At 45.7% G+C, this 21,710-nt stretch overlaps 1 protein-coding gene across 12 annotated transcripts in view; it reads left to right on the top strand.

Moving 5' to 3' along the window:
• The window catches only part of ptprma (protein tyrosine phosphatase receptor type Ma), a 183,797-nt gene that overhangs the window by 33,955 nt on the left and 128,132 nt on the right, over positions 1-21,710 (top strand). For all 12 annotated transcript variants that reach the window (XM_029116168.2, XM_020041831.3, XM_029116170.2 and 9 more), the window contains exon 2: positions 5,380-5,502. In XM_029116168.2, the coding sequence (XP_028972001.1) occupies positions 5,380-5,502 (123 nt within the window). The remainder of the gene's footprint in view (positions 1-5,379; positions 5,503-21,710) is intronic.

The following is a 21,710-nucleotide window of genomic DNA, read 5'->3' on the forward strand; positions in this document are numbered from 1 at the left end:
TAAGGGTTTACACCCCCCCCCTTCACCTCTCTCACCCTGGGTAAGGGTTTACACCCCCCCCTTCACCTCTCTCACCCTGGGTAAGGGTTTACACCTCCCCCTTCACCTCTCTCACCCTGGGTAAGGGTTTACACCTCCCCCTTCACCTCTCTCACCCTGGGTAAGGGTTTACACATCCCCCTTCACCTCTCTCACCCTGGGTAAGGGTTTACACGTTCACCTCTCTCACCCTGGGTAAGGGTTTACACCTCCCCCTTCACCTCTCTCACCCTGGGTAAGGGTTTACACCTCCCCCTTCACCTCTCTCACCCTGGGTAAGGGTTTACACCTCCCCCTTCACCTCTCTCACCCTGGGTAAGGGTTTACACATCCCCCTTCACCTCTCTCACCCTGGGTAAGGGTTTACACGTTCACCTCTCTCACCCTGGGTAAGGGTTTACATGTTCACCTCTCTCACCCTGGGTAAGGGTTTACACCTCCCCCTTCCCCAATGACACACAGCCTTTAAAGAACAATAGTCTAAAATAGCGAGAATAATACTTATTTTACATGATCATTGACTCAAAGTTTCAGTTTACACTGGCATGTACTGACAGACACGCTGAAATGGGCTTGTTTGTGTCAGTCGAGGGAAAAGTGCAGTCAGTATCTTGACCCCAGACCCTTATCTGTGTCCACTGACTAGATGTCTTCCCAAAGGCTACCTAAGCTGTGGAATGTGTTTAACTTCACAGTGCCGAATAAGGACTGCAGGTGTTGACACTTTGATATTTGTCATTTCATTTATCTTTCTCAATCACTGATTCTTATATACTGTAAAGGCCCATGTCCACTGTATCTTCCCCTGAGAAAATAGAATACACCACCTCAGAGGGCATATTTTTTACTTTGTGGCTATGCAAGCTACTGATTGGCATCCAACACCCTGGCCATTTCAAGACCATGTCTTGATAACTTCCGATTTGAACAAAAACATATTGGGCCTTCTGCCACAGCCTGGTTCTACCATCGAGTCTATCACAGTTGGTTCCATCCTAGACCAGTAGTACCACCATGATTTCATGCCAGATCACATTTTGATATATGTAAATGTGGTGTGAAGTGTAGGGCATAAAACGCCTTGTCTTGTTTTTTTCTTTTCAAAGTTCTAACTTTTAGACAGAGTAGCTGTGGGCACGCACACGACACAGTTTACCACAGTGTCTCATGAGTCATAAACACATTGATTCAAAGATTGATAGATCCAATTCCCCCCAGGGGGTTTCTAGCTTCTTTCTAATTTCCGGGACCAGGCTGCTATCTGGCGCTGGAGCAAGCTGGGACAATACACGCCTGACACACATCTATCCTCCCCATGGGAAGCCATTAACCAGGGAAGTGTCCTAGCCACGTAGAACGAGAACAAGAGGGACCAAATGAGAGAATAGCGTTGTGAGACTGTTTGATGATAACACGGAGACTGACCGCGTTTGAAATAACCCTTTTTAAAGCTATCCCAATTCTAAACATTCTCCTCAAGCAGCCTTTCCTACCAGAGCTGGGTTCCTCGACACCTCGCTGTCTCCCCCAGAAAAACAAAAGTGGAAAAAAAAATAAGTGCTAGGGTGGAGTGGGCCCATCAGTCCCCAAATGGGCTCAGCGGGATTCTTAGGGACGTGGCTCACATTGGTGGTGTGGCCGGGATATGAGAGAGTGGACATGCACCAGACATCAGGTTTTAAATGACCTGAGATTGCTTTTGTCCCTGGTGTCCTTTGGAGGCCAAGGGAGAGAAGGGAGGCTCATAAAGCCAGAAACAGGCAACCAAGGCCCACCAAACCCAAATGCGTGCTTTGGGGTTTCCCTTGCCAGACAGGACTAGGTCTTAGCGCCCATGTAATTGCCCAGCTGGGACAATGGGAGGAGGGTATTATTTCTACAATTGCTGCCAAATTACCTGTTATAAAAGAACCCGTAAAAGATGGAACAAAAAAAGTGCTGCTAAGATAGGTGTACAGCTGCTCAGGCCTTGTGATGGTGAATAGAGCTGGTCACAAGCAGATAGGCTTTCATCTTCTGGGTACGGCTGCTTATCGAGGACTGCCGTGGAATTTAGCTGTTTTAGTGTGGTATAGACATCCTGTTTTAAGTTTAATTTAGCTTGTTTAGGAAGTTCATTCCTACTTTTGTATGCGAGTACTACTTGGAAATTGAGTGGGATTATGCAGCACTCAATAGTGCTTGTGTGTGTCATGGATATATCCGCAAGAAAAGTGGCAGTTTCTGTCAGGTATTTAAAGAAAAAAGAGCAAAGTGCAGCACATACTGTGTTCAGGAATAACCAGGCACTGTAGTGGTTTTGCATCTAACAAGAAAAGTGCTTTTAAGCCAAAACTTGGAAATGTTGGGGAGGAACGGGTTCCATCGTGAAGAGGAGGAATATTGATTGTGGCCGACGGCTCATTGTTGTGAAAACGGGGGGGGGGGGGGGTTTAAAAAATGCACAAGGTCTCAGACAATAAAGAGCAATGCAGCCCCTCTCACATAGAAATCATCTGAAATATTTAGGCTACCACATGTCTTCCAGCGGCTTTAGTATGGCTTTAGTCGGTTTGCTTTTTTTATGGCAGAGAAGATGACAGGGAAGAAAAGTTATCGATCCAGGTGGATGGAGGGAGGGAGAAGGGAGGCGCAGGCCTCGGAGGCCCCCTCAGAACCTTTCATGTACACCCCTACATCTTGCTAAAGCGTTGTTCGCTCCTTTGCCCAGGCATCAATTAAACCGGCTGTCCCCACTGTTCGGAATGACTGACTGTTAGCCAGACGCTGACTCCAGAGAGCGGTTGTAGACGAGAGGAGCAGCGTGTGTGCGTTGTCTGGGCGCCTATCTGTGAGTGTGTGCGCCAGAGTGCGTGCGCTTTTTACTCTGAGATTCTGTGAGGATGTGATTCAACGTTGTGGGCTCCGAATGCCACAGATGAACTAAATAACTATTTTTGGGCTCTCATACAGTATGTGTATGACTATACAGACAAAGTGTGAGGGGATAGTATTTTCCTCTCTTATATAATTGAACTCAGTCTGCCTCTGGAAGTTGCCTCAGTAGCTCTGGTATTGGCAATACAATGCCAAGACCAACAGTTTGAGACCAATAAATACACTTTCAGGCCTGGTGGCAATGTCATTGCATCAAAGCAAGCGCCTGGAACCCAGGGACAATCCACCAGGGATGTCTTGTCTCCATCAGGTCCGATCAAAGCGTGTCCTTGGATACACACAGAGCATGATCCCTCCTACATGACCGGCTTTCGTTGAGTTCAGAAGAGACACCAGCCCGCTTGGCCCTATGAAGCGACATTACAGAATCAGTAAAACACGTGTCTGTACTTACCTCTAGAAGGTCTCAGAAAGGCTAAGAAAATAATGAATCAAAAGCAACGGTGAGAATGTCGTTTTGCCATTCTTACCCTTCGCAACATAAAAGAACGAAAGCAACAAACTGCCCGCGCAGGGGAAGAGAGAGTTAAATGTTTGTGTCCCTCCCCCTTGTCGAGATGTAATCACTCTGCACCCTAATCTTAACCCCAGGAATGATGTGATTCCTGAGGAAAAAGACCCAGCAGCATGTTAGGGAACACTGTCTGCGTCTGCTGATAACATAAGGGGGAGGGGGGATTTAAAAAACGTGCTCCTCGCTGCTGAGTAATTATAAAAATAGCATTAACCAGAGTTTACCCATGGGGAAGGAAAGAGCACGTTTCTTTGAGGTGGCTGAATAGAACAGGCCACAGCTCTGTTGCTGAATGCTGTATCTGACTCCTCTCTTCTCCCCCTCCCCCCGCTTCCTGTGCGTGTGGATTTAATGGCTCAACACGGGTCCGAGTAAATTGATTCTGTCAGCGTGGGGTAAGGGGGCTGTGGTGGGCCACTGGTGGGGACAGATGAAAGAGCTATTGCCCCTGCTTTCTCGCTCCTCAAACCACACTGGTTTCAGAGAACATCCGTTCATTTTGTGCGCTAGTATTGCTTGGTCTCAGCAGCGGAATAAGCGTCAACGTCCTTCTGTGACTGACTGCCTCCCTGGCTTCCCTCTTCCTTGCTCTTTATAACGTGTCGGGTGACCGTTTCCGTTGTTGCGGCGCATTACTAACGTGGCTCGGTTTTAACCTAGTAGTGTTATCCGCTGTGTTGGAATGTAGGCTAAGGATCCCGTTTGAGCGGTCCCAACACCTGCCCAGATACGGGCCTTTGAACTTGTGCTCCAGGGTATGTTGTGTGCAGTAGCCATGACAATAACGTCACTGAGCGGAAGGGGCTTATCACTTCATCCATTCGTCTCTGAAAGCCAAAATGAAAACTAGTTCATTATGTAGAAAACGAATTGGCAACAGAATGCAGATATATTCCGAGGTTACGTCAAACCCGAAGAGCAAAGCCGCTCCGAGACATTTTCTGTCAGCGTTGTTGCTAGCTGGTAGGCGGTGACGGTCCTCTCCCCCACGCAGTAACACAACAAGTGCTTAAATTACATGCATCTCTGAGTCATTACATCTAGACCTTGACAAGGTGTCAAAGCCCATGGTGTTGCTATAGTTATTAATCTGCTGTCTTTTCAAGGGACTGAATCCCACCCGTGCAGCTATAGAGTCCCTGCTTCAGGCTGCCCATGTGGAAAGGCGGGATTTACCCACTTCTTCTTTGAATATGTCAATACAGTGCTTACAGTGCTTTGTTCTTTCACGATGGTAGATTTTTGCAAATCCCTGTCTGATTCACAGAAAATCACACTGGGTTCTGAACAATATCACAGATCCTCTCAGGCGTGAGAGAAAGCCCTTTTCTCATTTCAAAGACAGTCATTTTGTTTGGACTTGAAAATGTAGTGAGGACGTTGGATATTGCAGTAGGTATTTATAATACTTTGAGGTGAGGAACTTGAAACTAATTATGGAATTTGCTACTGCTAAGTGGGCAAAGGTTAGAATCACTGCTGAAAGGTAGTAAATCTGTCTGGAGGACTCTAAACAGGGCTGACTCTAAACAGGGCTGACTCTAAACAGGGCTGACATGATGCTGTATTCATCTTTTGGGATTCTGTTAATCTGGGGTTTTCCTTGCTGTCACTTTAAAGAGTTGGTAGTCAGATAAGGTCTGTGTGGGTGTGTGGGTGTGTGGGTGTGTGGGTGTGTGGGTGTGTGGGTGTGTGGGTGTGTGGGTGGGTCTGACTGTGTCACACTGCTGCTTGGCCTGTAGTGGCTGTGATGTGACCGACAATGCCTCAGCAGTTATGCCAGTCCTTTTTGTATTTCTCTCTGTCCCAGTTACATAAACATAGTATGCCTTATTGAGTTTGTCTTGATCCAGTATGGTTCCTAAATTCTCCTTGTTTTGTTACCTCAGGGGACTGCAACTTTGAGAGGCCCTACACAGAGTGCGGCTACAGCCAAGGCAAGGATGACGATTTCAAATGGGAGCAGGCCAACACCAAGGAGAAACCCTCGCTCCACCCCTGGATGCCTACAGGTCAGTCAATCAGTCTTTATCCCTGCCCCTTTCCTAAACCCCTCCTCTCTCTGGAGTATTTGCTCTCATTGTATTGTCATGGGAAAGTCTCCCGGAGAGAGAACACCCCACCTCCCACCGCCGGCAATGACTTTGATCTGTTCTACAGATAAGGTGGTTCTTTTTAATGTTTACCCTCTTAACGAAAACACAGTAGATTTATGCTCTGCTCAGGATTGGACTGTATTCACCATCATCACTCTCCCTTTGTTGAGCCCGCAACCCATTAGCTCTCTTTGATGGGGCACTGATAGGAGCGGCAAAACGTTGCGCCAATGTTGAGGAATGGCCTGGTGATGACCCCTGCTGTGACCTTTCTAAAAGGGGCTACAACACATTGACTCCTCTGTGAGAAGAGGTTTAAGAGCACAGAATGAAATGGTCAATATCCTTCTATGGCACAGCTAGTGTGAATTCATCTCTAGTATTCATGGAGGAATAGTGTGTTTACAATGCCTCTGTAGACCATTCAGGGAAAGTTATTGAGCTGAAACGGTGCAGCACTGAACCATTGGCAGGGGCAGATTCAGCTATACTAGAGACAAAGGGCATCCAGGCTGAAGAAACATTAATGTCCAGCGGCTCTCAAATGATGTCCAACAAACTCCTTTTCATAATAATATTATGTGTATTTTGTGTTTTCAGGTAATTCTATAACATTACTATGTAGCTGTGGCTTAAAACACAGACCGTATTCCAGACTTTAAAGGGATTGTCATGTGTCATATGCTTTGGTCGGTCGCTTCTGATAGAAAATAAGAACCGTCAGTCAGGCGCTCTTCCATCATTTCACATGAATTGAGCCTCAACCACAATGACACTGACGTCCATCTAAGAAATGTTCAATGCCCCTTTCATTTGCTGTAGAATGAGCTCCCTGGGCACTTCATTGATCGCCACCTCACTTTCAAACGGCAGAGTTATTGGCACAAAGGGAATCGACTCGCGCCCTCTGATAATTGACAGATGTGGAAGAGGAAGCCACTCAGTCGCACAGTAACAAAGGGGACCCCTTTAAACAAATGGACCCCCGTTTTCCCTCTTAAATCGGATAAATCAGAGGCCCAATCACGCGAACGCCACATCTTTTCTCTCCCACCAACCGACAGCCAGGCTACGGTTAATTGCCTGGGACCTCTCTTGCCCAGTGCCCAGCCCTGCCTGAGAAATGACCTGCCTGAGTCAGGGAGGGGAGGGAAGACTGAAGGATGTTTACTTGGCCGGTGGACGGATGATTTATGTTGCTACGTTGGGGAGGCAGAGGAAGGTTAGCGTGGCTTGGCAGAGGGCAGTGACCTACGCGTTCAGGCTTTGGCTCCGGGACCTTTTCATTTACAGAAGCCACGTCCAAAGCTAAGTTAAGTTGCAGCAGTCCAGAGACCTCCTCAGCATCGGAGTGCCGCCTTGTTTTTGTTTATTTTCTCTGTAGTGACCCTGGTGGGACGTGAAGCCGGGTCTGTGTGATTCGGCCTCAATTTTGCCCGCCGCCTCGTTTTCCCACCCTCGCTGGTATCGCACCCCGACTGTCGTTTGCCGTTATTTATGCCCAGGAGTATGAAAGCGTGGATGAAATGACGTCCCTCAGCGCGCGGCGTTGGTTGGAGGCGACCGATGGCGGCGTTATGCGAAAGGAGGTTTCTTTTCCTGGTACAGCGAATGCTCCGAGCTAATTTGAGAGCCGCTGACAACTGTTCCCGTGTCTGTCGGTATGTTCTGTATAATGGGCCTTGCCAAGCAGGGCTGTGCCACGCGGCGTTGCGTGTACATGTCTGGGCTGAGGAGTGGCCCCTCCCACAGCGGTAGGATTGTTTCATCTTTACGCCACGGCCCTGGTCCCAGACCCTCCACCGGCACACATTATGTCTCGCTCGTAGAAGGAGTCCTATTTGGGTCGTTTTGCCCTCCTGCTTAACCTATTTCTTTTTCTATTATCAGCCTGCCTTCTGTCCAGCCGAGGACAGCGGGACGACGGGGTCTGCTGCTCTGGGAATTACCTAACTAATTGGGCGCCTTAAGTCTTATGACCCCTGCCTTGGAAAGTGGGCCAAGCACAGTGAGGCATTTGCAAAACACACTGGAGGACAAGAAGAACAAAACTGCATTTAGCGGGACCTGAGACCTAGATCAGATTGACCTCGCACCCCTCTTTGACCTTTATGGGCCATTGCCACCCAGAGGGACACCCTGAACGGAGCCTCTATACTGGAGGCCGTCCCTCGATCACCCTGACCTATGGCTGTGAGACATGCTGAGGGTGTCCTCCAGGGGCTCAGACACCTTACGGCATGGTGCACCCCCTTGGAAGGGCGGGTCTCCCTACGTACTGATTAGGCCCCGTTAGCTCAGGCCCCGTTAGCTCAGGCCCCGTTAGCTCAGGCCCCGTTAGCTCAGGCCCCGTTAGCTCAGGCCCCGTTAGCTCAGGCCCCGTTAGCTCAGGCCCCGTTAGCTCAGGCCCCGTTAGCTCAGGCCCCGTTAGCTCAGGCCCCGTTAGCTCAGGCCCCGTTAGCTCAGGCCCCGTTAGCTCAGGCCCCGTCCCTCTAAGGTTTCAAAGCATTCCCCCCGACTGCCTGTGACAGGTGTCAATCCACCGGCTTTTCAATGCTTTTAGGGTTTCTGTCCTGCTGCATCTCTTGACAGAGCTCTATGAGAAACCGCCAGCTCTAATGGCATGCTAAATGTGAATGGTCAGACTTTGTGTTTGCTCCCTTAGCAGAAGGATGGACATGAAATTGACTTGACGCTGTTGGTAACAAGGTTGTCATGTGGTCAAGTGTGTGAGAGGGTCCGCGGGACGGAGATGTACCCTGTGTAGGTAGAGTTTTGAACCTGTTAGGATTTCGATCCTGTTTACATCCCTTTAAAGACAGCATGTCCCCTCTGTTCACAAGGCTTCCAGATAGCGACACTAAACGGAACCCATACGATCACTGGTGTGCTTATTTAAATGACACATGAAAGACCCATATTCATCAAGCTTGCACCCCACACCTAGCACAGTAGACCCTGTAGAATAATGGCACCATCTGAGAGGCAAATCGCCAGGGAGCCCCCCCCCCCCCACCCCACCCCGGTAAAAGGTCCATCGTGCAATGTATTACCCCGACAAGTATCACTTTGCAGCAGAAGAGAGAACTCATTCCAAAAGGTGATTATCGAAGCGATGAGCACTCTGCGACTCCCCTCATCCATCACCAGGCCATGCAGAGAGATTTCTCTAACAGCTAGCAGACTGTAGTGGGCCTGAACCCCCCCAACCCCCCCCCCCCCCCCCCCCCCAGTAGACTTCGCTGTGTGGTAGAAACGGTAGAGCATAATAGGGCTATGTCGCGTGCTGTTCTGCTCTTTTGAAAGAATCCCAATATTACCGCTCTGACGAATGTGTTGTATCTGGTGCAGCGCAACGCCACGGCCTCTACCAAACGCATGGAGAGTGTTAAAAGTGGGAGACATGCACAATCGCTGACCTAGCTGGCCTGTTACTGTAGGTCATGGGTGGCTTTATTGAACATGAGCTACGCTACTGTGTAGGAATGCGCAGCCCCTTTGTTTCTGTCTCGCTCTATTCTACTCTCTCTGTCTCTCTCTCACCTTTCCCTTTGGGGTCCCTTGACGAGCAAGCATCCGTAGTTTGCACAAATAAGGTAATTCCTCTCATAGTCCAAGCACTGTTTGGTGAACAGTGGGGAATGACAGTTGTTTGACGTAAGTGTCACACCAGTTTTTAGCAGTTGACCTGCAGTACAGGTCTTGATTTACACAAAATTACAGTGGAGAATTCTGTCTGGTAAATGTAATTTAAGTGTGTCATTAATGGCTGCCCCATTCCTCAACATGTTATCTTTTAAACAGACTGTGTCTGTGAGACCTTGTTCGGTAAGACTGGAAGCTGTTGCTATGATCCCTACTATATCGTTTTAGATTACAGATTAAACAGAATTTCAATAATAAGCAAAGTTCAGGTAAACCCCCGGGTAAGATATTTGACTGAAAAACAAGCACAGGCTTAAGAGTTTCAAGCAAGGGGACAAGAGTATAGGGGAGAAATTGTCAAAACACTTCCTTCTGAATCTCTGTACCTCATTTTGATTTAAAATGTGCCTTTCAAAACTTGGTTTTAACACAGATATTTTACAACAACCATATTTGGCCAAGCTCCCAAATCATAGACTTTACCTCAATGTTGTAGACACAAGAACGCAGACTACGCCCTTTTTTTCCTACTAAGATGACGAGGACCACCCCCCTGTTGTTTTGAAACGGACTGCTCTTTATCTATGCCAAGTGGTATGTAGGCCTATCGGAACACGTTATTGCCGCTAACTCTTCAAACAGAACTTTATACTGTATATTTCCACTTGGTCTATATTGACCTAAGCAGAGTTTCAGTTGAACTGTGACCAAAATAAACATTTAATTTTTCTCATACTGGATCCAATCCTGTCTCCTTACTCCATGTACCTTCATGAACGGATTGGAACAGGTCAGCAAATATTCAATCATCTGACGCCATAGTGAGAACTCTCTCATTGGTTCCTAGTGACCGAGCTAAGAAGCTATTGTTTGTTTAGTGTTTTTTTTCTCACTACACAAATTCCCAATTCTGCTACTACGACCAATTTAATTGCAGGGAGCATGTTTCCCTGGCTAAGCTTATGAAGAACAATAATCTGTATTTAATACCTTTTTCCTGCGTTGTGCTGGCGAAAAGAACAGCTCCTTTCAGCAGAAAACAGGCCTTGGCTTTGGCAGGGTATTACCGGCTCTTACTGTGGACGTTGTCAATAAACACACTACCGCAAATTAAATGAGGTAAAAGACATGCCATTAAAGAATACTTGCCATTCTTTCCAGGCTTTGTGTTATTATTTTTTGGTTTATGCCCCAACGCTGATGTTTGCATCTGAACAGAACGGCTGTGTTATTACCAGTGTTTGAACAACTACTGCGTTTTTCTGATGAGGCTTTAGTTGTTGTTTTTTTGTTTCTGCTTAGTGCCAAAACACTCTTTTAATAATCATCTTTCAGGGGTAATCTCATTTAAGTCTATTTTAATGCCACACATAGGCCTAACATAGATGTAGCCTACCGTGTTCTGACTAGTATTTTCCTCTCCCCTCGTGTGTTTCTTCGACCTTCAAAGTCAGCCCATATAAACACCATTAGATGCGCCGTCAACTGAGCCTCACACTGGCGTCAATACATGAGGGAAGAAGAATAAATATGGAAATGTGCTTACTGTGGAATATCCAATGATCTGCTTTGGGTTCCATTCGAGGCTTGTGGGATGCGACGCCTATCAGTCACACTTGCTTTCGGAAATGGGAGCTGTGTCGTTACCTCAACGGAGTCTTGCCTCTTGTACCACCAACTGATTCCCTCAAACCATCAGATGGTGAAAGCACACAGCGGAACTGGATGTGCTCAATTCATACTACCTGCCCAGAAGACAATGTTATGCTAATAGACGCAAAAACAATAAATGGTGTGTTCTTGTTGAAGTCTTAGCATATCAAGTAGGAATTTTAGTATTTTACAGCATGTTTTTCTCACTCTACAAGTAGTCTATGGTTCATGAGGAATTGTAATCTGTGGTTCAGTTTTCTTCAAACAGCCATTACAAACATCTGCAAACCTCAGCTACTGCTAGCATCTATTATTAAGTAATGGGGGCTTGTGTGCATTTTTATCAATCACCTGAAATCAACTCCATATTTGGTTTGAAGTTATTATTGGCCATAACATAAATCATTAAAAAAACTTTAAAACATTTTTTTAGCTTGTTGTAGCTTAAGTTTGCAATGGCTGTTTTAAAGAAAACTTTCCCTTGGATGGCAGTTTTTCTTGGCCCGTAGACTACTTTCATTGAGAGAACGTAAAGTGAAAGTCTCCTTTTAATATTATATGGCTGGTTCGTTATCAGGGTAAACACAGCTGCTCTCGGATAAATAAAGTCAAAGTTTCAGTTTGTTGGCCGTACACAGCGACCCAACTTTCATGTGGCCCACGCGATAACGACCCTTATGGTCACATTCCCTCCATGCGATGTTGTAGGCGTGTGTCACCAGCGCCACAGGAGACCTGCTAGAACGCCTTCAAAAGCACTGACTGAAACTGCCAGCATCTGAGTGTGGCTGTTTGTATTGAAATCCACTGTACTGTACAAGCAAGGCCCCGGCTTCGTAAGACCGACTTAAGCTCGAATCGCAGATTTAAAAAAAATAATTGTCCTCATTTGTTCATTTTCTCAATCTACATTTGAAACCCAAACTTGAGTCGATGCCTAACGTGGCTGAAACAATCACATGAAAGAGACAAACTGACATTTTTACATAAAAAAAAAAAAATCTACATCATATGGAAGTAGTGCCTTTGATGGCTTACGAATGTGTGGTTCGGTGCAACACGACCGTTGGATTCAATTGTCTTCTTTGCGCATTGGCTTTGCTTGAAGTGTGGGGTTTCTATTAGAGAATCACTTTCTGCATATCTTCACAGTAAACTATATTTCCAGAGCCCTTAAATGTATGCAAACAGACACCTTTCTTGTATCCAAATCTTGGATGTTAGGATTTCAAACAAAATGGTGACTAATATGCCATCTTTGGAAGGCAGTGCTGGACCCCCCCAGATTTATTTTTGTCAGCAATGACTGCCAATGTTTTAGAGCCACAATCTGGCTGTTGGAGCATTCATTGGACAGTTTTGGACTATTTACCATTTTAAATGCAACAGCTAAAGCTTTTTGCTGCCGGGCTGAAATTAAACCAGTGCAATATTGTGTTCAGGCCTTGTATATCTAATCCCATGTCTTTTAACGCGTCGCTTTTGTGTCACCATCATCCTGATACTGTACATGTCACTTCTGCTTTTCAGGTTTGCCTGGAGTTCATTCAGGTTGTTGTATTATCCACCACAGTGGGCGCAGCATGATACCATCTACTGAAACGGCCTCGCTGTTTCAGTTCATAGAACCGGCCATCAGAGTCATTTAAGTTCATAGAACAGGCCATCACAGAGTCATTAAAGTTCATAGAACAGGCCATCACAGAGTCATTTAAGTTTGGAGGGCAGGCGATACGGAGTCATTTAAGTTAAGAGAATAGGAGCTCATTCCACAGAGCCATTTGAGTTCCCTGACCAGGCTTTTGAGTCACATTTGAGTTTTAGTCCTCACTGCTCCTATCCACACACATCCGTGACCATTCTCCCAGCCCAATGAATTTCTCTGCGACCTTGCTAACACTCCGACACACCGGGAATGCTGGCTAATTGCTCCGACAATGTTTACAGAGACTGTGGGCAATATGTCACTTGGCAAGAGACTGGAATGGGGGAGGAGTGGGGAGAGGCGGGGATGTGGGGGGAGAGGCGGGGATGTGGGGGGAGAGGCGGGGAGCTGTGCTTCCCCTGGGGAGGTGACATGATCCCCATTGTGGGTCAAGTAGAGTAATTGGGATCAGCGAGTGAATAAAGATGACTTTATTACATTACAGGCGGGTCAAGGCTCACAGCACAGCCCTCACCCTGCATTCAGATTCCCTCAGACACACGTTTACCTGGCCCCCTCTGTAATGAAGACTGATCACCACCCTGACGGCTTGGAAAAGAGTTCCGGAAGCTGTCACGCTCATGTCCCCAGTTTTCATTCGGACTTGAGAGAGACTGTCTTTTTCCCGACTTGGAAAATATAATTCAATTGCAGGAAAACCTTGTCACTCATTTAACCTGCTTAGTGTTTTGTTTTGGTCCAACCCAGGCCTACCAGGAATCATATTGATCTTGTTTTTTTTTTTTATCTGAGGTCGAGATACTTGGTACTATTTGTTGCCCATCTGCCACACCAATTAGCACTGGAAACTGAGTACTCAACACAGCAGGAATAGGTCCTATAAACCACATTGACTGTCAAGTACTCTGGTTCAGCAGTTATTACTGGTTCCAACTTGAGTTCTAAACCTTATTTCACATGGTTTAACTGGGTAGGTGATTTTTGACAGCCTAAACTAATGTATTTGAGCAGTGAAATCCAATAGTGTTGAGAGAGGAACCATTACCTAACCAGTATCAGTGTTCACATTTCTGTGTGTATGCACGTGAATTAGATTTTGCTGTGATTGCCTTGTGCTTAGTTGGGATGCGGAAGTTTGCGTAGCACGGTTAGCGATGGTCCTTGTTTATCCATAAAGCTGAGTTCTGATTGCTACCCACGGCTCATTGCAATGATTGGTTATAGCCGTGCTGTGATGCATGATGGGCACTCGCCCCAGCGCCCCCATTCTGCCTCTCCGCATGGCACAGCTGGATTCAGAGCAAAGCCCCTTTTGGTGTACCTACAGGGGGATAATTCGATAAGCAGCCAATGACGCTCAAATCCTCTTATCGGGCATCCTGGCCCTCATCCACACACTCATCCCTGTAGTCATCCAATTACTGATTGAAATAGTCATCTGAAGATGGGTTTACCATTTTATTTATCAGTTCATCCAAGATAATTTGATTGTCTAATAAAGGGGTTGAGATAGATTGACTTGAAGACATTTTTGAGTTTTAGGGACTCAACGGTGTTGTTGATCCGTGGATGGATCAACAAAGGTTTTGATGGTCTCCTTTGAAGACATTTTGCCAGACCATCCGTCTCTTTGAGGTTTCTTTGATGCGCAGCTGTCGGTTTCTGGTCCCAGTCACTTTGTTTGGCGCCTGAACAACATTATTTGAGCAAAAAAAAGCCACATTTGGAACGTCACACTGCGTGCTTCTGAACCGGCGGGTTAATTTCCATGTTAAAGGGGCTTATCAGCGTTGGCCACATGAGTGAGAGCAGCTATATCACATCAGGCCTTTGAACACGGCCATCATCCAGTCAGTCACTGGGGTGGGGTGGCAGGGGTCTGGCTTATTTCACACTGATGCCATGGGGACTGAAGTTGATTACAAAGCCACCTATCAGCACGCACACGGACGTAATTAAAAACTAGCTCGCTAATTCCGCGCAAACAGAGAGAATGCCTGTGAGGATCCAACTGGGACCATGTTCCCCTACCCTGTCGTCGTCGCACATTAAAAGTTCATTCGCTCTGTTATTATGAATGGGCCATTGCGGCAGAAATATTTTTGTCAGAATTCAGGAAGTCAAACATCTCTGCGGAAACACAAACTTTGCAAAGGCTGTCTGAGCTTGTCCAAGAGCCTGTCCTGACCTCAAGGTCAACTGACCTCGTTCCACACAACTGCCGCATAAGGTTTGAGAAGTTCTTAGTTTTTTTGCAAAAGTCCCAGACTGCATCTTTTTCCAAAGGGCTTTTTGTTGCTCCTATCTGGATCAGAAATTAAAACAAGTAATGCATGTGTTTCAAGACGCTTGGAATAATGCTGGAGTTCTGGTGAATGCACAGACGTCTAGTGGAAAAACAACAACCTCACCCACCAAAACATACTGTCGAAAATCATCTGCTACACAGATTTATGTCCCAGTTTCCCAAGATAATGCTGTTCTTCAAATATGGAATAGCGATTATTTCTGTCGTCCCGTGAAATAGAACACTTTCGGTGCATAACAAAACCTGGTAAACACAGTACACTGGCTGTGTTCCCTGTCACATTGGGGCTTGTGAGCAGCGTTATGTAGGTCTGATTTTTCCAGTTTGTGCATCCAGTGGAGCCTCTGTCGGATGGGTAAATGGAGCCTGCCAGCAGTAGAGCTGTTCAATTTCACTGGCTGGCTGACCCTGCTGCACAGAGAATTATGGCCTGAAATAATGCTCTCGACACAAGGAGAATAAAAGTCTCTGCTTGAGGTGTTACTGGGCTTACCGGGGCGCCTTATTAATTAAAATATCAATTTATGCCCTGCATCAACTCATGGACCCCCCCCCCCCCCCCCCCCCCCCCCCCCGTTGTCTCTGTCACCCTGGCTTCCCAGCACGAGCGCAGTAGTTCGGTGTGTGTCTCGTTCTCAGGACCTCGTTTTTGTTTTCCTATTGGCCATCTCTGTTTGAGAGGGCGCCTCGTCAAATTGGACGGCCCGATGACGGCTGGGTAAAGGCGGGAGGTGCATTGTTGTGGGCGGGGGGGAACAGGGATGTGCCTCTTTGGAACGTGATTTGTTGCAGGGTCACGTCCTATAAATCCCCCCCCCCCACCAGGCGACGTGCAGCCCTGAACTTCAAATGTTTTACAATGAGGAAAGAAGTCCCGGTAAATCAGTCCCCTATTAACCGTCCCCCCCCCCCAACCCCCCACCCCCCGAGCCCTGTGCACATCACAGCATTGGCTCCTTTTCGTGTGTGTGTGTCAGCGTTAGTATGCAAGTCTGCTCTGGTTTGTATCTGCCTCTTGGCACAGGTATTACTGCAGTGCAATATGAATGCAAAAACAAAAAATTACTCAATTTCCTGTCAAATTGACTTGAAATATATTGGTCTGAACGACCATTAAGGTTAACACTGCCATTAAGGAAATCTTTCTCTCACACTGGAGATTGGCTACGGTGGACCTAAATCACAGCCTCACTTCGTCCTGCTTTGGTTTCTCATTTATATCTGAGTGGTGAAAACAACTCGAGGAAATGATACCTAACAGGTTGAGAGGAGCTGGAGGGAGTGAAGTGATTGTTCTAATGGTAAAGTGACTAGCGTCACGGCTCCACAGTAACGAGAAACATCCTCCGCTCCATCTGGACCCTGGGAAACACGCAGAGACTCCCAGGTACCAGCCATCAGCCGTTCTCTTCAGTAGAGCAATTTAATAAGGCAATGACTGATCAAAGACGGGCACTTGAAAGCAAGTTCTGGGGATAAGAGGCTGGGAAATGCAATACTTCAGCTCTCGGCTCTCTTTTGTCAAACGGGGGACCATTCTGTGACTTTGCAGCAGCTGTGGAATAAAACACCTCATTATTGCCCAGTTAAATTGAACAAGTCAAAGAATTCCCAACAGGTGACAGGAACAGAGCTTCCATTTATCTTAAACTCTTAATGTCCTCCCCCTTTCTCCAACTGGATGCTTAGGTGTTTATTTGTTTGTGTGTGTGTCTTGGAGTGGCCAGGGGGCTGTAGGGGAGAGGTCTCTCTGAAGCTCAGGATGACAGCCACAGGAATGATCCACTTACCCTACCAGGGTGTCATGGTAGGATGGTGAGGAAGCACATCCGGAATCGAATCAAATCCGACCGATGAGGTTTCCACCTGGGGAAAGTGGAAATAAGCAGCATTGTGATACTGGCCTGTGTCTGAGTGTGTTTTTTATTTATTTTCTGGCTCTAGATCAGTGCTGGCAGAGAGAGACAAAAGGTGAGAAAGCAACACCTTCACACCATGAAAGAAAGGAAATTGTTTTGGCTGCTGTTGCGGTGCTGGACACGGTCAACTTTATAATTGTTTCCATAATCAGTTGGCTTCAAGCTGAAGCACCGTCAATTAAAAGGCACAACCTTGATGCATTATTCACTAGCCGATTATCTGCATCGTAAAACAACGATCCAGGATGTAAATTGGATGTGTAAATAGCTATTGATGAATTGATCTATTCTACCTACCTATATCAGAAACTGTCATATCTATATGATGCAAGACCTCAACAGGCAGTTTCAAACCGCCTCAAGCCATGCACTCGGAGGTTCTCAACACTCCCCTCTCCTCCACCGTTCTTCTGAATCCCGCCGTAAATAGGTGACCTGTTGGACTGGATAGAGTTGTGCCCTGAAGCGAACACTTAATACCCCCTGTAGAAAAGAAAGACACAGGGTCTTTGTCATTGCAATACCTCCCACAGCATATCTGCAAATACCACCTTCGTAGCAGGGGAGAGGTGAACAGCAAGACAATGACTATGTAACCAACCGTACTTGGTACTTCCACGCATTATTGATGTTTGCATGTCTGATCCGTGCACAATGTAGCTTGCTTGGGAATGTTTTCAAACCCCTATGCCCCCCTTTTTGTTTTGACTACCAGACCGATTTGCCGGTTTCTAAGGAAACAGATGGCATACATGACAGAAGCGGCCGAGCGTTCACACAATTCACGGAAGCTGTTAAACTATGTGAGACTGATCTGTATTTTTTTCGAAAGTGTGTGAGACAAAAGCACCGTCCAGGGTTACTGGACACCTGGTTAAGGAGACCAGACTGCCTTTACACAATACACTCTGATTAATGTCTACTGGTCAAAAGAGCTGATTTGGGACATTAGCTACTTCAGGTCAAAGACGTGGATTTAGGGTGGCACGTTTTTTGTTTTTTGTTTTTTTGCCCTTGTTAAATTGTGATTGTACATAATTCAACTGCAATCAGCCGGTCCTTGTTTAGTATGTTTTTTTTTTGGTTGTTGTTGTCAAGTCTCCACTCTTTTCCCCTTTCCGTTTCTTCTCTGTCGGAGTTGATTTGACATTGTTGGCCCGTAAGTGCATGCTCAGCACAGACTCTCAGGGAATGGCTTCTCCACTAAGACTCTGGCTGACCCCGAGGTGCATGGCACCTGCTGAAACGTACCTTTTTCTCCTCGTTAAAATGGAACAGGGGATTAGTGGCACAGATCGCCGTGGCAAGAGCCACGTCCTCCGCACCAGCGATTTGGAAGACGCCGTTGTGAGCGACCTCTGCTTGAATCGTATTAGCCGAAGTTGAGCGACCGAAGTGGATCGAGGGGAAACCGAGTGGGTTGGGGAGGTGTGTGTTGGGTTGGGGGGTGGGGGGTGTGAGGTGTAAAAGTGTGGTCCACTCCCAATGGCGGTAATGATCTCAAAGTTCAGGACCCCGACGGCTGCTGGCCGTAATGAGCGCCGGCAGTCATTACGGCAAATTACATCCAGCGTTCCGCTGCGGCTGGCCCCTTCATCGCTTACCGAAAAAGGAAATGCACGGCAACTCCGACCTCCGCTCTTGGATTACCACTCGCACTATATTCAAAGTGCGAATCCCTGTGAGCTAAATTAGTTGATTTCGGGGCGATAATTTGCCAGCTCTTTTTAATGTGGCATTTAGTGGAGTAGATACGAAGTCATTGAGATGAGCTAAAAAGGTAAAGACGGATGGAGCCGTGGGAGCTGTTCCAGGTGGTGATTATGGACGGTGAAAAAGGCCTGAAAAAATTGCCTGTTATGAGCCATTTCTAATACTGGGTCTTAGTAATTAGAAAAGATACAGTAGTCAAATTGAGTGGATTTGTTTTGGCTCCTCCAGTTTGTGGGATAGCCATCAAAGGCTCAAGACTGAGGGCTGTTTTATGTCAAGTGAGAAATGATTGAAAATAATCTTTAAACTCTCTCCCTGTATGTACACTACGAAAGCTTAATATTCATGCCAGATAAATGTATGTGATATACGCAGGGCTCGTCAATAACGATGGCCCGGAGCCAGTAAAAAGTAAAGTCACATTAATAAAACCAGCAAGTCACTGTCCCGATTGGGCTGTTGCAAAAATAATTGTATTTAAAAAAAGAATTACATTGTAATCTGGCACAAATATTTATCTTGCAGCTCTTTGCGCGCGCTGTTGGTCAGTCAAGAGTTGAGCAGTGATGTGACATGTGGCTGTCTGATATTGTTTGTCAATAAAACATTTAAAAACTTGCGTGAGTTCCTCAAGTAAAGAAGGCAGTGAAGGATAACTATGACCTCAAATAAAAACTGTCATGTTTTGCATGACAGTATGCAGACCAGGTGCTATAGTTGTTTTTGTTGTTGTTGTTTTATGTATCCAGAATGCATTTCATAAAGGATTAAACATGTTAAGTGTTTGGTTACGTGTTGTAATGTTGATAAATTACAACTTTTGGAAGGCGAGGCAGTAATAATTTTTTGGGGGGGAGTACTAAGTAAAAAAAAATAATGTTGAACCCTGATATGAAATGTTTATTCTGATCCCCCAAGGAGATCCATAACCCCAACATGAGCCAAATAGTAAATCGTTAATGAAAAGCAACGCAATCTATACCACATTGATTTCCTTCAGCAGTTGAGCACTTAATGTCTTTTTTAATTGTTTTACTCTCCGATAGTTAATGGACATGGCAAGTAGTTGTATCCGAAAGCATGTATGACGGCACCAAGGCAATGGCGTTGCACTCTTCCTGGGTGTTTAACGTTGACTGTTGTGTTTTTGTTACAAATCCTGTGTTTACCGTAGCCAGCCAATGAAAGGTTCCCATTGAAATGAACTTCCTTTGCCGGTAATTCAAGAGACAACATCAGACAGAGTACTCAATCGTTGCATTTTCTGGGCGTCGGTAGTAAGTGACTGGTCAAAATCTGATGCTCCATTAACATTCCTAACCAAGTGAAAAGGGCTCCGCCCATGTTTGATGTGTTAATTGTTTCAGGGAGCACATAAAAAAAACTAAATCTAAACAAGCGTAAATGTTTGTTACAGAAAATAGCTGGAGGATGACTTGCTAGGCTGTAAATAGCCTAAAGCCTGACTGAAAACGATGGGCATTGCAGACCTGGCACAGTGAGGGAGAGGTTGGCATCCTGTGAGACTCTGTTGAATGGTTGGTAGCACCTCTCTCTGGCCAGCACCCCCGACAGGGTTACCACCCCTAACCCAGGGATCCCTGCCAGGCTGGGGAGATGGCCATCTACGAGATCCGCATGGCATCTTTTGGGAGGAGGGGGCGAGGCGCTGCCCTGTCACCTGGGTTAAAGCTGCTGGGTTTTCTTTTCACCCGCACGTTACTTCTTGGCCGTAAGTAGGTCATTTTGAAATGACTGGTTTATAAATCCATAGCCTTTGTAGAAAGGAATATGATGTCCTGAGATCTGCAACGTTAAAGATGGGTTTTTATTTATGTTTAAGCCAATTTAAGAGCAAGGCAAAAAAAATTACTGCGTGTTCCTAATTGGATGTCGAAATACGATGTTGTGCTTGAAATTTAATTACTTTCTAGAAGTGTGTTCCCATTGAAATGATTTTAGGCCTGTTTTGTAAGGGCATAGTAGATCCAGATAGCAGCTTCCTTCACTGGTATAGTAAAGGTTTTTAATGTTGTGACCTTCAAGTCCAGGCATAGTTCTTCGGTGTCGTTCCATGTGGGATGTTTGCGTCCCCTGCCAGTATTTACACTGGATGTTCGTATTGAAATAAGGAACAAAAACTCAATTATCAGACTCCCCCCTTAGGCAAACATTTCCCTGGCCCCGTTCTGTGGTTATTCATCATCAGGTCTTACACATATCCCGTTTCCAATAAGCCCAACTTCAATTTACAAAGTACTTTGCATTTGAAGGTTAATCAATATGTCGAGAGACAACACATCCCAGTTTGAAGAGCAAAGCACTGGGGCACCAGGTTCTGCTCATGAGCTGGAGTCTGAATCATTATTTGGACAGCACAATAGGAAAGGAACAACCCATCTGATTCTATACACTTAGAGTCCCATGATGAACAAACTGAGTGTATGGGTGTGCGCATGCGTTCGAGTGCGCGCGCGCGCGCGCAATGCTTTTCATCAGGGCATGCATGGTTATAGCAGTGTTCATTTGTCATGCTGAAGTGTAATTTGAAAACAAGTTATTTGTGTGCTTTTTAATTGTGAATAAAGGGTGGAGAATATCTTTGTAATGAAGTAGTGTTGGAATGAAGAACAGAAGAGTCCATGAATCAGTCTGTTGGAAATTATCTGCCTAAAAGGAGGGTATTATGCTTTCATTTCTTTCAGCAAGGTTTCATGTCAGTCATATTTTTTGGTTTATCCATGGCTCTAGTTTTACATAGTTCCAGTAAAGTCTCTGTAGTTTCTATAGTTTCTGTAAATATTTAGAATTGTTTGGATTACTAGAGTATATGACTCTTACAGGACCAAGATAAATAATATATGCATATCTATAGTTTTCAAAAGTATTCATCCTCTTGGACATCTCCACATGTTAAAACATTAAATCAAAATGAATTTAATTAGGGGTTCTTGCAACTGATCAACAAAATTCCATAATATGAAATGAAATCTACAAATGGTCCTAAAATGAATTACAAATGTAAAACGGAAAATAATGGGTTGAGTAAGTTTTCACTCCCTTAACTATGACACATCTGAATGATCTGTATAAGCTCCAGTTGTTTTATATTTCACATAAATAGTTGAATGGAGTACCTTTGCAATTATGGTGTTTGACATGATTTCAGGTTAAATTCATCAGTCTGTGTGAGGTACAATTCCTGATGGAAACAACAACA

This window comes from Esox lucius, chromosome 21 (genome assembly GCF_011004845.1).
Source record: "Esox lucius isolate fEsoLuc1 chromosome 21, fEsoLuc1.pri, whole genome shotgun sequence".
NCBI classification, from domain to species: domain Eukaryota; kingdom Metazoa; phylum Chordata; class Actinopteri; order Esociformes; family Esocidae; genus Esox; species Esox lucius.